Source organism: Leopardus geoffroyi, chromosome E1 (genome assembly GCF_018350155.1).
Source record: "Leopardus geoffroyi isolate Oge1 chromosome E1, O.geoffroyi_Oge1_pat1.0, whole genome shotgun sequence".
NCBI classification, from domain to species: domain Eukaryota; kingdom Metazoa; phylum Chordata; class Mammalia; order Carnivora; family Felidae; genus Leopardus; species Leopardus geoffroyi.
Genome location: NC_059330.1, coordinates 23,420,733 through 23,435,943, shown reverse-complemented (window position 1 = coordinate 23,435,943; position 15,211 = coordinate 23,420,733). Strand labels below are relative to the sequence as shown.

The window sequence follows — 15,211 nt, the reverse complement described above, 5'->3', positions numbered from 1 at the left end:
ATGGCGGGAAGCAAGATGGTTGGGCTGCCGAGGCAGTGAGGCCTGGGCTGGGCTTACCTGACAGCTTATTTGGAGGAGAGGTGCTGGGCTGGTGGTGGGGAGAGCCGTGGGAGAGCAGGGGGTTCAGGTTGTGCGTCTGGTTGGAGCTGTAGGCATCCATGGCCAGCTTCTGCCGGAACGCCTCCTCCTTCCTGCGGTTTGCAAACCAGTTGTAGACACGGACCTCAGTGACCAGGTTGGAGCCCAGGCCGTGGGCTTTGGAGGGGGAGACGCCTCGCTGCAAACATTCTGCCCTGAGGATGGACAGTGGGGGAGATGGTGAGCAAGGACAGCCGGGGGAGGCTTGCCAGTGTTTGGCCCCAGACATACAATCCCAGTGGTCTTGGTTAGGAGAACGAAGAGGCCAAGGATAGAGCTAGATCCTGGGGAAAAGCCTGTCCTGAGAAAAGTCCAGCCTGTGTAGTAGTTCTCTGATGACATGGTGGGAATAGGGCCAAACACAGCTGCAGCACAAGCTCTGTGGCCCTGTCAGTGAGGGGCATAGGCCTCTGGTGTGGCTCCTGACAAGAAGAGAGTAGTCGAGAGGCAGGTAATTCAGGGAGAAGGTCCAGACCGGGCCTCTTGACATCTTATGTTGCTACCCTTCCCGACCTACAAAAGGTGACGTCCTTCACTAGCTCTGATTCCCTTCAAAGGGACTTCTGGTCATTTGGGGTTTGGATACCCCCAAAGGGTGCCAGGGAAACCAATTCCTCATTTGTGCCACAGGAATCCTCCCCAAAAGGCAGGCTGGGTGAGGTACAAGGAGAACATGCCGAGGTGGCTGGTCTCCAGCTTTATCATTGCCCATGAAACCCCAATTCCACGTGTCAGAGAGACTTTTAGACACCATTGGATGCTAGGGGGCTTCTCATTAGCAGGGGGACAGAGGCTGTGACATGTCCAAGCTGACTGCTTTGCCTCCCCCTTCCTGGCCTGACCTCCCCAGCCATATGTTATTGCTAGAGCCAGCCCAGCCCAGAAACAGAGAGACCACAGGTGTTGGCCAAAGCAAAGACCAGACTTTTAAGAAAGTCAGTGTTGGAGGGACACCTGGGTAGCTCAATCAGTTAAGTGTCCAACTCTGGGTTTCAGCTCAGGTCTGAATCTCATGGTTCATGAGTTCCAGCCCTATATTGAGTTCCATGCTGACAGCATGGAGCCTGCTTGGGATTCTCTCTCTCTCTGCCCCTCCCCCACTTATGCGAGTGCGCGCTCTCTCTCTCTCTCTCTCTCAAAATAAATAAATAAACTTAAAAAGAATCAATGTTGGAGTCAGGGAGGATGGCAGGAATGAATGAATGAATAAATAAGATATCCCAAGGATTTCTAACAGTTTTCTTTAAAATTACATGCAGTTGTTAAGATACCAAAAGAACTCTATTTAGTGTGGGCAGAGTGGATTGGACAGATCTGACCAGGTCTTTTCTGCCAAGTTTCCTATTAGACCAATGGTTTTTCCCTAGTCTGCATGGAGGTCGGACACATGATTCTCATTTCACTGGCATATTTTAGACCAGGATTCTCCAGAGTATCTTCCCTGCAATAATAGCTCATGGTGTAAATATCCCCCAGAAAAAAAAAAAAAAAAGATTCCACAGCTAACAATCAATTCAACAAAGCCAAGTAAGTCTCTTGACTCTAGGCCTTCTTGGAATCTTTAATGTGTTACTTTATGCCATGACTCCCCAAGAGGAAGTATGCATCTGATGTTTCTCAAATTATTTGAGACTTATTTGACTTATTCAAGTCTTATTTGACTTGAAATTGGGGTTCCGCGGAACACACATTGGGAAACCCCAATTTAGCCACACTTAGCTGGATAATCAGTATTTCAATATCCTGGGACTGAGGGGATGGATCTCAGGTCCGTGTGCTTGCCTGCCTGCTCGAGCGAGTTTCTGGTCGTGTTACCTGTTGCACTCCTCCACTAATGCTTCCCTCTCTTCCTTGCTGGGGTTCTTTTGCCGGTCGTAGGCCTGGTACAAGATTTGCTGGGATGCGGGCCCCCATTTGAACCGGTTGCGACGCATCTTCTTGTTGGGGGGCTCAGAGCAGGCGTCATCGGACTGCCCAGGCCCCTGGCTCTGTTGACTGAACTCTGGAAAGAGAAACAGCAGCTGATCCTGACTGCTTTTGTCTGTCATATTTCCAGAACTCTGGACTGTCTGGTTGAATTCTGCAAAGAGAGAGGAGTAGATTTGATAGGGTCTGTAGCCTTCACTTGGCAGACAGACAGACAGACAGACAGACGGACGGACGGACAGACAAAAACACCTTTATTCTTCTCCCCGAAGCTTTGCCATCTGCCGTTATTACATGTGGGGTGTGGGGTACGGAGGGGAAGCTCATGATAGGCTCCTCTCTGCCCACCTCAGTCTGCCCCACAAAGCCACCCCTTTCCTTTCTTTAAAGGAGCTCAAATATGACCAACCATTGTTTTTAGTGGTAATGTGTTTTCATTGGATCACTGGCTCTCAGACAATGAAGGAACCCTCTGAATCCTGACATCTTATGTTTTGGTGTCCAAGAGGATGAGCTCAACCAAGTCTCAGGTCTAGAGGGAAAGGGCTCAAAGGTACAGTTTGCACTTAGGCAAAATATTCAGAGACTAAAAACAGCTTTCCCCACCTCTCCTCTCTCCTCATAGATCCTAGGGGTCCACATTATGATGCTATGTTCTTAGAAAAACCCAGGACCCAAACCTGTCAACTGGTACATTGAAATAAATAGAACTGGAGTTTTATATTAGAAAGAGAAGAAGCTCTCTGATTTCAGATCATTTCAAAGGTGATGGTGTGTATGTGTGTGTCCAGGGGTCCATTTATGAGGGAAATAGCCCCAAAGGGAAATGTCTCACAGACTTGCCTACACATTTAAAAGATGGGAAATGCACAAGTCTACAGATACAGGATCTTTCTAGCATTGGCATTTAATGAGTTGGAGAAAGATAAATATAGATGAAATGATGCTCCCTGTCCACCCAATTCCCAGGGTCCAGGTACACAGTGACCCTCGATACATTTTTGGTTGAATGAATGAATAAAAGGTGGCAGCTCACCCAGTGATGACACCCTAGCCTATATGGTTTAAATGAGGTTTGGTATTTACTTGTGGGCGAACTTTGTTGTTGTCCTCCTCATATCTGCATGAAGCAGGGTTCAGGGTCATTAGTTCCATTTTACAGATGAATAAGCATAGAGGCCAACCGCCCTGCTGAGCAAGGACACATAACAGATTCATTTCCTAACTCCTGGTCCCCATGTTCTGGACCTTGATGTTTTTCTTTCTTCGTTCCTAGAGTCCCTCCTGCAGGTCTCAGAGGCAACTCGATCCAAAATTCTCCAAGGTTCAAAGTCGGGGCTACTATTTAATGCTTGAATCCCCTTGACAACATGCTACCATGTGGTTTTCCAGTCTATTCCCTCCGGCAATAGGGAACTTACTACCAATCTAAGGATCCATTTCCATCTGGTTCCATCTTCAGAAGCAGTGGGCCTCTAACCAGCCTGGACTCAGGACTCAGCGATAGGTGGTATTGGGCTTTGTTTGAACCGGTTGCCGATTGGCCAAGGTACAAGCAGACACCTCAGTGGATGGACCCAACATGTCACTGGGGCCTTTGATTTGGGCCCCACCCACTTTGGATGATTCTCAGGCTACTTAAAGCGGTGTTTTCACTGGTTCCCAACACTTGCTTTAGATACCTGAGAGAAAGTTCTGCCAAATCTACTGGCAGGAAGCCACTGCCTCGGTTGGATACTGGTGGGTCCCAGCCAAGTCACCTAATTCCCCCCTGCCCTCAGCTTCCCTGCCTGTGGAATGGGACTGGGTGAACACCTAAGGGGCACTCAACAGTCTCTCAGAACATCTACCTCTAGTCAGGATGGTGATGGGGACCCGAATTCCTATGGACGCCATATCTCTCAAAGTGCTTTCATACCTCTTATGTCATTTGGCTTCATGGCAGCCAACTAGTGCATTTACCGCAGGGACAATAAGAGGGAGAGAGAGAAGTTCCCCGCTCAGGGTCTTCTCTCCTCACTGTGACCCTGTGGAGTTACCATAAGTAAGAGCCAAAAGCCAGTATGGATAATCCCAAGGACCCAGGATCAACATGAGGCTCTTCACGTGCTATGAAGAGATGTGATAACCATGAATATTTATTGAACCACTCCCCTGGAGGGGTATCGTACAAGGTCCTCTAAGCATATCCCTTTGTCTAGTTCTCACAACCTCTACATGCAAGAAGTATCATTATCTCCACTTTGTAACTGAAGAAACAGAGGTTCAGACTGGTTACAGGACCTGCCCGAAGTCGCACGAACGTGGGGCATCAGCCAGGACATAACCCAGCCTAAAGACACGAAGTTCCTTATCAGCAGCCTATGCATCATCTCTTGCTAAAAACAAAACCCAACCAATACATGCCCAAAACCTTCCAATCTGACTTGGGTGGAGGTAATACAATGGACTCCACTGTTGTCTGTGGCAGGTGTGAGGCTCACTCAGCCGCCTAGAAGCGCGGGGCTGTCCTCTGAGGGGGCAGCCACTGGCACTGTGTTCAGAACTATGTGTGTGCCGGGATCAGCCTTGATACATTGCCTGTGGGGGCCCAGAACCATCCAGGCTCTACCCACCTTAGGGCCCTAGCTTCTCAACTTTTGAAGAAGCAAACTCTGGCCTCTACCACCTCTCCTCCACTTCCTTCTAGATTAATGCGGGGTGGGGGGAGGGGAGCGGAGAGACAGAAAATGTTCACTGCCCATAAAAATTACCTTGGAGAAGCTGGTTTCAACAGCCTCTTTACAGACTCAGAGCCAGCGTGGACAAGCAGGTTCTCTATGTGCAGATGGGCCCATGAATATTATTACTTATTAGTTTTAGTTTCTCAAGAAAATTTATGTAATCTTTTTCAGGTTATTTATTTGAGAACGGGGGAGGGACAGAGAGAGAGGGAGAGAGAGAATTCCAAACAGGCTCCGCACGGTCAGCACAGAGCCTGACTCAAGGCTTGATCTCATGACCGTGAGATCACGACCTAAGCCAAAAATCAAGAGCTGGATGCTTAACTGACTGAGCCACCCAGGCACCCATGCATCATCTTTTTAAATTCTCCCACTTCTTTCTCCTTCCAGACACCCCATTCACTTGTGTCTCTCTTTTATTCATCTCATTTCCTAATTTTTATCCCATGTTTACGTGTCTTATATTCATCCTTCAAGAATTAGTTCCAACGTCACCTCCTCTAGGAAGCCCTCTGTGAGGTCTCTAGGCAATTTAGCAGTTCCTCTGCTGCCCCTTGTGTACACCTTTATAACAGCTCTTAGAAAGCTGCTGTCATGATCCACTCAAACATATCATCTCCCCCACTGGGCTGTAAGTCCCTGGAGAAGAGGGCCTTTGTATCTCACAGCCCCACACAGTGTTTGGCACCTAATAGATGTTCATACAGTATTTACAGAATGAAGGAATGTTTCTTAAGGTTTAGGTCTCACGTGGCTTTAAAACAGTAATAACAATAACTCAAAAAATCCCTGGCAGAGCCTGTTGTATGTTTTTGTAAAATGTTTCTTCTCAAGCATGTGGCGAAACTTTCTAGGACTTGTGTGTTTTTCAAAGCTTCTCGCTGGCCTTTCCTGTCTCCCTCTCCTTTCTGGGGGGACTCCCATTGAATACAGAGAGGCAGCTCAAACTGGAGACACCACATGGGGCTTGGATTGGAGCGAGGGCAGGCCCAACGGTTCCCTGGCCTTCGGAGACTCTGTCTCCTGAGAATGTTCTAGGCCTTTTCAGGAATTACAGAGAGTTGCTTCATGTCAGACACACAAATTCTTAAAGGCCTAGTCACCATGGATGGTGAGTCAACCCAGAGTGGGCCTCTTCTCCTATGCCGCTTTGCTTCTTCTAATCTATCCATTTAACGCTTCAGACAAGCAGCCACAATAGGAGATGGAGGTCTAAAACCTTTCCTTCTGCCATGAAGGCCTTTCCAGCCCACAGACATTGAGACCATAAATACTGAAACAATCACTTCAGAGCAGTGTAGGACAGAAAACAAGAATGATTTTAAAAAGTGGCCATCCAGTGAGAAGGGAGAAATTCCAACCCGGAAGGCAGTGGAAACTGGTATCTTAAAGACAGAGAAGCCCACCGCCCAGAGGATAGTATAACAGGAAGGGCAGAAGCTCATACAAAACTTTACTAGGAAAGGGGCTGATGGAAATAATTAAAAGATAATGGAAGTATGCTGTCCTAAAATAAACATAGAATATCATTCAAATGCTGTTCCAACTTCCCGACACTTCAAAACAAAAATCTCTTGGTATTACTAGGAGGAAGGGATGTTGGGACAGAAAGGAGATTTGGGGATGGGGATGGAAATGACAAGTATTGATTGGTCAGAGTTCCAAATGCAGACACTTGTGCTGTGTCCTGATTTAGCCAGAGAAGCTTCTTCATCAGGCAGTGTCACTGGCTCAAGTCTCAAAGCTTTATGGATTTTGGTAAATGTGAGTAATCACCTTGAGTTGCTTCAGGATGCACGCGCGCCCTCCCCCCGCCCTCCCAAATATCAGGGTCGAGTTCTGAGTACATCTATATATAAAAATATCTTCAATTTTGTATGCTCTCTTCAGAGGGGAGGGAAGAGAACAGGAACAGTGATCAATATTATTGATTGCTACAAAATGTCTTCCTTGGAAACTCGGATCTGTGGTTATATATCAAGGGGGAGCTGCTTGGCTGACTTGGGGGACAATATGCCACTGTGACTTACTTGGCTTCAAAGAGAAGGGTGTTGGAAGCAGGGACCAGAAAATTCAAGGTACACTACATACACTAAGCACTTGTCAACGTAGCTGGCTGGGTAGTAAGGACCATGGGAAAAGAAAATGATTGAAGCCAATCCATTGTACAATAACTATGGAAACCAAATCCACCTGCCAGCTTCCTTATATTTGCCAAGTGCTATGTAGGCCTTCTCAATGAAGGGGAAACTGAGGTATCCCATGGGGGTCAGAATCAGGGTAAAGATCACCACAGGTTGAGGTCGAGGGGGGATTAAAGCACTTACGTCGGAGGATCTCCCGTTGCTTTCGGACGTACCAGGTGTAGAGGGCTGCTCGCTTCTGGGTCTTCATGGGGGTGCCCTTGTTGAGATGCTGAGAGAGGTGTGACTGGTTCAGACCTGTGACGTCGACCACTTCCCTCTGGGGGATGTTGTGTTGCTGCATGTAGCCCTTGATCATTTTGGCAGCCCTCCAGGGGTCCTCACTAGACAGATAAGCAGATGGTTAGGATTCTGGTGGAAGATGTCTGGGGAGAAAGATTCTCTTTTTTAGGAGTTTTACCTAAACTCTCTGCAAAACTTTGATCTTCACCCATTTCTCCATCCCTGGGAGAGAGGGGAGGCCAAAACAGAACCTAGAAAAAAGGGAGATGAAATCTTCCATACAGTACACTCCGTCCCTTTCACATGAGATCAGGAGGGTAAAGGTGAGGAGGACTTCCCGTCTTCAGGGATGGGACAGCACCATCAACGCTCTCTCTCATTAAGCAGAAAGAAAAGTTCCCATTTTGTTTTGCTTTCCTCCATTTTCCTGGAAAGTGAGGGACCTGAAAGCAAGAATTTTCCACTTCTGGAAAGTGGAGATGCCATTAGCTCAGGGCGGGGCTGGCTGATCCTGCAATGATGGGGGCCAGCATCAGTTCTGATGCTAGACCTCTTCTACCTTATTTCCATTCCGAATGGGTGTCTCGGTGTCTTAGCTTATGCAATTGGAGTGAAACGTGTGCCCATCTCCTAAGAAGCAAGGAGAACTTCTTGGCCAAATGCTAAACAGTTTTCAGAGTTTCAGAAAAGTTTTAAGAACTACAATGACGTTCCTCCTGGAGTGAAGAATTGTTCCAGTGAGGTGAGGCAACTTAAAAAAACAAAACAAAACAAAACAGGGGCATCTAGGTGGCTCAGTCAGTTAAGCGTCTGACTTCAGTTCAGGTCATGATCTCACGGCTCGTGAGTTCGAGCCCCACGTCGGGCTCTGTCCTGACAGCTCGGAGCCTGGAGCCTGCTTCCGACTCTGTGTCTGCCTCTCTCTCTGCCCCTCCCCTGCTCGTGTTCTGTCTCTCTCTCTTACAAGAATAAACAAACAAAAAAACAAAAAACAAAAAACAAAAACAAAAGTCACCAGAGCCCCACCTCTCAGATGAAACAGAGTGGGGATATTTTCAATTTCTGAATCAGATATTAAGCATTCCAAATGCCGTGGTTTCCTGTATTCTTGCAGTTCCTCCCTGATATAGGGTAAGGGTTTCTGGAAGGCAGTGGCTTTCATAAATTTCAAGCTTGGGATAGAACTTGTGTATGATTTTCATTTCTCATAAACACAGGCACGCATAAGCCTCTTTACAGCAATGTATTAGGGCCTTTGAACTGCACTTATTTAAAGTGTTTTCAACTTCGCTAGTATCTTTTATTGCTTATTAACTTAAAAGTGAGAGATATAATTTAAAACAGGAAATTAAGAAAATGAGGCAAAGTATAGAACAAAAGTATTAATGCAATACGTCACATGTACTGTTTGTTTAATACAGCTGTATATTTAACTTTTAAAACAGACCCAGCACCCCTTTACTGTATGCTGATGTGCATAGTAGCCTCATAGAACATGAAAAAAAAACAAAGGGAAAAAATTAGTTTCATACCAAACAATAAAGAACATGTAAAGCAGAGGACAAAACAGATAGTGTTGTAAATGAAATAGCCAGTTCATTTCTAAATGGTGCCTATCGTAGGTCAAATAAAATTAGTTTTTGCTTGATGAACTTAAAAACCTAGTAATTTAAACATATTTTGTAAGCATTTGAATAATTGTGGCTATTTTAACAAGTCTGGTATTAAATTCGTGAAATCACAGGCTTTGGTGGAGATGTTTTTGGGAAAGACAAACTTTTAAGATTAATTATATATAGGTTAGTACATTTCCCGAGTATCTATAAAGCTACATTCAAGTAACAAAACATAGTAAGCTAACAACAAAAACAAAAAATGTGAAAACACGTTCCAGTTTCACACATGTAAAATTCACCTTGACTAAAAGTAGTGTTAACAGGTCCGTGGAATGCACATACCCCTATAAACACCCGCGATCATTTTAAAGCTTACTTCTGACGAGTATTTCCACAGAGGTTTTTAGGGCGGAAAAACATTTCCAACAAATACAATTGCTTCAAAAGTTAGAGTGTTTGGATTTTCAAAGTTAATATCGCTTTAACAGATTCTTTGACTATTTCCGTTTTGTTCAAATTTCTTCACCTGTGTTCATTTCGTGTGTCTCAGAAACCTAGCAAAATAGTGTAAAGTTCTTTAGAGCGAAGGGTTCTGTGGAAAGAAATATTAGCCTAACAATTGAAAGGTTAAAAAAAAAAAAAAAAGAAAAAGAAAAAAAGCCCAGGGAAACCCTGCAATGCAGCAAACCTTTAAGCCCGCATCTGAGGACAGGAGTCAGGGGTAAGATGGCGCAGTTATTTCTACCTTGCCAGCTCTGACCACAGAATTCACCTGGGTTCACCGGGAAGCGCCCTGAGAGCCGCTTACGTTTGTTCATTGGAAATACAGCTTATATGGGGGGGGGGGGGAGTTCCGATCCCCAAAAATACACGGACCCGGAGAAGCACGAGCCGCCACCGTGCTCGGGGCGCAGGTGTCAAACGCCCGACCCCAGCGCCCCGAGTGGGCCCAGCACGCTCCTTTTCCAACCGTGACTTTGCTGCCCACGAGCAGGAAAGCCCTGGACCCCAGCACGGCTCGCCCCGCGTTCCTTAAGAAGCCTCAGCTCTGGCTTCCTCAGGGAGCAGCCCACTTTGCAAACGCTGCAGGCGCCCCAGGGCAGAGGCCGGCGCTGGAGGCTCCGAGCCCGGAGCCCGGAGCCCGGGTCCCGGGGCTGGGCGACACTGAGTCCCGGACCTTCCCCTGTCGCCTTTCCCTTCTAGGAGGTATAAAGAGCGTCCAGGCAGTCCAAAGAGTGAATTTAGTTCTGTTCTCTCGGCTTTAGAACAGGGTGGGCAAAAAAGGGAGTGCTCAGGAGCCGACCGTGCAATGACCTGGGAACCGCTAGCAATTTCTTGAAAAATTACTTTAATAAAGTCTGAGCACTCCCGAAGGTGGGGGGAGGGAAGGCGGCGCCCGCCGGGGAAAGGGGGGGGGGGAACTTGGGTCTGTCCAGCGTTTATACCGGGGTGAGGGGCTCGGCCCCTCGCCTTCCTCCCCGCCTCGCTGGAGCCAGGAACTGGGCGGAGGGCACGGGGCTGAGGCCCGGGCAGGGCCTGCAGGTGCGCGCGACCCGGGGCAGTCGAGGTCCGGCGCCGGGGGCTTGGCTGGGAGCGCCCCGCAGCGCCCGGCGTGCGCGAGGGCAGCGGCTAGCCGACCCGCGTCGGCGTTTGGATTTCCTTCCCCCTCTAAGCCGCCTTTACAACTTCACCAATGAATAACCCGCCTCTCTTTTCAACCTAATCACGACTCTTTGTGTATCTTTCTGTTGATGATTTATAGAAATAAATTAATAACACCCTAACTCCACGTGCTGCCGTTTATGTTACATCTCTGCTGCGTCCAGCCCAGCGCGGGGCTGGGTGCGGAGGGGGCCCTGGGTCGCCTCGCGCTGCCCAAATCTTCCCAGAGCCCCGCTACAAGCGGCCGCTTGCAGCCAGGTGGATGGGCCTGGGCCCCGCTGGCTCCCCGTGGCAGGCGGCGGGAGCTCGGTTAGACCTCCCGGTCGCCCCGGAGCCCTGGCTGCTTCTCTTCCGACCCCTCGCCTTCCTGCGCCCGAACCCCGGCGCGGGAGAAACCGCCGCCGCTCGTGGAAACTGCGAGGCAGGAACCCCAAACCTACGAATGGCCAAATACTTTGGGGGGGGGGCTAGAAATCCCCCCATTGTCTTTGCTAGAGACTAAGCCGCTGGGCCCTCAGATCGCACATTCAAATGCAAGGTCACATCCCACTCCAAACTGCTGCTGCGGCCGTGCGACCGAGGCTGCCTGAATCAGAGCGCAACTTCGGTCCTGGCCCCTGCCTTGAAACTGCGGCGCTCAAGTGTCCGAGGCCACGCGAGGGGCTCGGTCCTCAAGCCAAGCGGCCGAGAGAGACGTGCGGTCTAAGGGTACCGCTGGGCTCCTTGGATAATTAGTAACCAGCTGTCAAAGCCCTCGGCCGGTCGGAGAGGCCCTGCAAAGGATCCCGGACCCGCCAGCCTGCCTGAATTCCCCAGGACGCCGGGATGTCGGGGGCGAGATCTGGAAACGCCCTTCTTTCTCAGTAGGCGACCAAATCCTCGGCGAATGTGGTCTTAGCCGCATTTGCCGCCCCCCCCCCCGCCCCCCGCGCTTGCTTAGATATGTGCTTCTTTTGCCCCGTGCGGGTCAGGCTGGGCCCTGCGACACGCAAACATTTCCTTTTGCAAATCTGAACCGGCTTTGAGGATTCCGGATAATCCTGGGGCCTTGCATGGGCGCTGCAGATGGGAGTGCCCTCCAGAGAACTGACCCCCCGAGTCCCGGCCCCGGGTGCCCCCAGGCCCTCTGCAAAGAACAGCAGGACGCTGCGCCCGAGGCCGGCCTGCGTTTCCCGGGACCGGGTAGGAGGCTGGCCCGGGAGAAATGCTCGGCCCGGGATTTGTGCGGCCCGAGTCTCTGCTCCTGAGAAGTGGTCACCGTCTCACTGCAACCACCCGCACCTTCAGTAGCGCGCGCAATCCTCCCGCAAAGGGCTCCGCCGCTGCGGTTCTCCCAGGCCGGGAGGACCCCGCGGTCCGGGGCGCTGGCCTGGGCAGGGGGAGAGGGAGCTCGGGATTCAGGGCCCTCCGACTGAGGTACTGGGAGGGGTCCAGGTGTCGGGAGAGAAGCGGAGCGCCCCCCGGGGGACTTCCTTGGTGGGAAACGGACTTGGCGAGAGGGGTCTGAAGCAGCGGAGCTCAGGCACAAGGCCCGGGCTCTAGGGGCTCCACCTCGGTCCGCGCCTACCTGAGCATCCGGTCCACCTCTGCCCGTTGCTCGGCCGCCTCCTCGGTGTTGAGCGCCTGCAGCTCCTTGAGGATGGGAGGGGTGTCATAGTCGTCCCCGTCCTCGGAACCCTCGTCCCCAGACAGGCGGCCCTTGGCGTGGCCGTTCGTGAGAGTATGGAAGACAGGCTTGGTGTCCGGGTCGGCCCCACTCCCGGGGGACAGGGGCAGCGTCTCCAGCTTCACCCCGAAACTCGGGGATGGCAGCAACTCCTCTAAGGCCTGGACCAGCACCTCCTTGGTGACCCCGGAGCTCAGCAGGGCGCTCAGGAGTTCTTGCTGGAGCGACGTGAGCTTGGACACCATTTTCCAAGGACAGAAAAAGAAGGGGGTGAGGGGGTGGGCGCGAGAGGAGGGTGGAGGGGAGTTTCACAAGCGAACCCCAAGTCCAGGAGCCCCCCCACCCTTCAGACACCTGTTACTCCCCGGGGTCCCGGAGTCTCCTCCGAGAGGAGTCAGAAAACTTCTAACTTGCCATGATCGCCACCATTAGGCCATATAAGATATGCAAATTAGTGGGGAGGGCCCGGCTTTCGGCAAGATGCAAATGGTCGTGGGGAGGGGGGAAAAGCGAGAGAGGGAGTGCCTGAGGAGCAGACGTGGAGAGCTGGAGACCCGGGCCGGGAGCAGGGCTTGCCAGGGTCCATTGTACTCACGCTGGGGGGCTGAAGACCTTCTTGTACTGGTTCTGTTTATCAGCCAAACTTTAGCTGACCTTTGGACTTGGTAAGCAAGTAGCTTGCAGCGTAGTGTGGGAGGCTTTGGGGCTTTTCCACCCGCTGCGGGTCCAGTTTTAGTCTGGAGAGAAGAAACTGCCCTTTGGGGGTTCAGATGAGAGCTGGAAGAAGTTAGGGTGCTCTTGGAAGGAGATGGAAGAGGATGCAAAGAGTAGAGACCTTCGGAGGCATCCCAACGGACGCAGGTGGCCGGCAGGGAGAGCCAGCCTGGAGAGGAGAAACTGACTCCTTGGGAATGGACGCGGAGACCCGGGGGAAGTGGGGGTGTCAGGCGGGGTGAGTGCGGATCGCCGCGACCCCATTTAGCTCTACCCTTCCTACCGTTTTGCAGACCCCAGGCCCTTAACACACGAGTCTGGAGGTTTGGATCTGCAGAACTGCTGGCCCGGAGAGCGTAGGCGAGCGGGAAGGAGGCCCGAAGAACCCTTGGGAGGAGGCGCCCACTAATTTCTGGTCAGGGGAGTAGCCAAAGGTGAGCCCCGCAAGCAGCCAGGCTGCACCTAGGCGGCCCAAGCCTCGCGGGAGCTGGCCGCCTGGGCCATGCTTTCCTGTTTAAACCCGGAATATCAAAACGCCTCCGCTTTCCGGGCAAAACTAGAATCGCCGGGCCTTCTTCCTAGCCGCGAAAGCAACGCGTGGCCAGCAGCTAGCTGCGCGGACGGTTGGAGCCGGGGGTACCCGAGGCCACTGCCTGCTGGTTTATTCGCAGCTCCAGGACACAGCAGTTCCCAGGGTGGCGCTCAGCGGCCGCGAGGTCACCGCAGCACTGGTGGGAGCAGACGCCCACCAAGCCGCTGAGGGAATGAAGTTTTTTTCCACCTGGGTCCGGTCAGGAAAGAAACCGGAACTGTTCAGCTTTATGGGAGTTTCACCTGCATCTCCCCAGGGCGCCGAAGGGGGAAAGGAAGGAGGCCTGCGGCGCACCTGGACGTGCAGGCTGGTTCTGACCTGCAGAAGAACAGGGCAAGGGGCTTTTTAGGATCCACCGTTCACAGACCCATAGGCAGAGGACACCCCCTGACCCTCTCTAAGCCTCAGTTCCTCATCCGAGAAATACTGCAGCGGACAGTGCAGGGGGAGGGGTGGTGCATACATTGAATGAGACCACCTGTGAACCCCTTGGTCTAATAATTGGTGTTCACACTTTTCAGCCTGGAAAGGGGAGGAAGCCAGTTCCCAGTAGGAAAATCTAACCCCTTTGGGGGCTTAGTATTCTCAGAATCCGGCAGATCCAGCACTGGGGTTGGAGGGACTGGGAGATTAGGGACAAAAATTCAGAATCAGCAGGGAATTTGCAAAGGAGCTTCTAATCAAAATCTCCTACCATTCCCACCTTTAAAAGGCAGGAGGAAGTTGGGACTAGTTCTGGGAAATGTGGAATTTCAGCAAGGGGAAGGATCAGCGGCTCTCATCTGCTTCATTCTGGATCAAATCTCTTAGGTGTGCTAGAGCTGAAGCTCTAGGGGCGACTGATCCAAGTTTGACTGCTAAGAGTGAGACTGCCTCTCAAACACGGGGTCTGCTGGGGATGCCTGGGACACGTGCCGGGAGCCAGAAGGAAGGGGGTGATTGTGTGCATGGAGTGTATGGAGCCTTCCGGGAAGTTTACACTGTCTCAGGCTCTTCCCTTGAGAAAGGGTTAATAAGTTCATGGAAATGAGGGTCCTTCATTTCACCCTATTGTCTTTTAGTTTGTTGTGACATATGGCAGGTCCTTGCCCCTCACAATTCGGCCCAATGGGAGAACATTCTCTGCCTACCGAGATCCCCTCAGCCAGGATAATGAAGTGTTCAGAGTAAATGTCCCTGGAGAACAATCTCTTTTTCTCTGTGTCTCACTTGCTATCATGATAGAAGCAGTCAAGTGTAATTGAAGATCAGTTTCTGTGTTCGGCTGGGAAAACCCATTAAAAAACCAGCAATCACTTCCCTTTTAACAACAAAGCTTTGATTTGTAGTTCTAACTACCATGTGTCCAGTCTGACTCAAGTTTTCTTATCTCTCAAAATTCAGGTGGTAGCAAACCCATTCTTTCCCCTCTACCCCAGGCCAATGATGTGAATGTAGGGGAAGTTTCACTTTCAGAGGGAAACTTCCTATGAGTGTCCAGGTATGCCTTTCAGTCAACCTGACTCTTCATGTCCAGCAACTTCCTGTAATCCTCCTGCGCATTCCTACCTTGGATACAATACCTGGTGTAATATGGGTGCTCAGTAAGTAACAGCAACTATAGCTCTGTGAGCAGACCCAATACCTACCTCTTCATATGGACATTTAAAAGGACAAGTGTAATGATCTCCAGACAGTTCTTCAGGATGTGGGTCATAAATGCTAATTCAATGAGTTATCTCTTAAAACCCTTTGGTGAAACTTCCCCC

The 15,211-nt window shown here is 50.7% G+C and overlaps 1 protein-coding gene and 1 long non-coding RNA gene across 6 annotated transcripts in view; one reads left to right on the top strand and one right to left on the bottom strand.

Moving 5' to 3' along the window:
* HNF1B (HNF1 homeobox B) overlaps positions 1-12,599 on the bottom strand; it is a 53,599-nt gene extending 41,000 nt beyond the window's left edge. For 3 of the 5 annotated variants that reach the window (XM_045490558.1, XM_045490559.1, XM_045490560.1), the window contains exons 1-4: positions 12,059-12,599; positions 7,115-7,314; positions 1,954-2,140; positions 58-293 (exon numbers count right to left, since the gene is read on the bottom strand). In XM_045490558.1, the coding sequence (XP_045346514.1) occupies positions 58-293; positions 1,954-2,140; positions 7,115-7,314; positions 12,059-12,402 (967 nt within the window). In that variant the 5' untranslated portion in view covers positions 12,403-12,599. Of the gene's footprint in view, positions 1-57; positions 294-1,953; positions 2,219-7,114; positions 7,315-12,058 lie in introns of all 5 variants that reach the window. The other 2 variants (XM_045490556.1, XM_045490557.1) reach the window with 1 other exon arrangement.
* A 112-nt stretch (positions 12,600-12,711) lies between these two features.
* On the top strand, positions 12,712-14,650 carry LOC123604464. The gene is made up of 2 exons (XR_006715337.1): positions 12,712-12,822; positions 13,543-14,650. It is a non-coding gene; the product is annotated as an uncharacterized LOC123604464 (long non-coding RNA).
* The last annotated feature ends 561 nt before the right edge of the window (positions 14,651-15,211 follow it).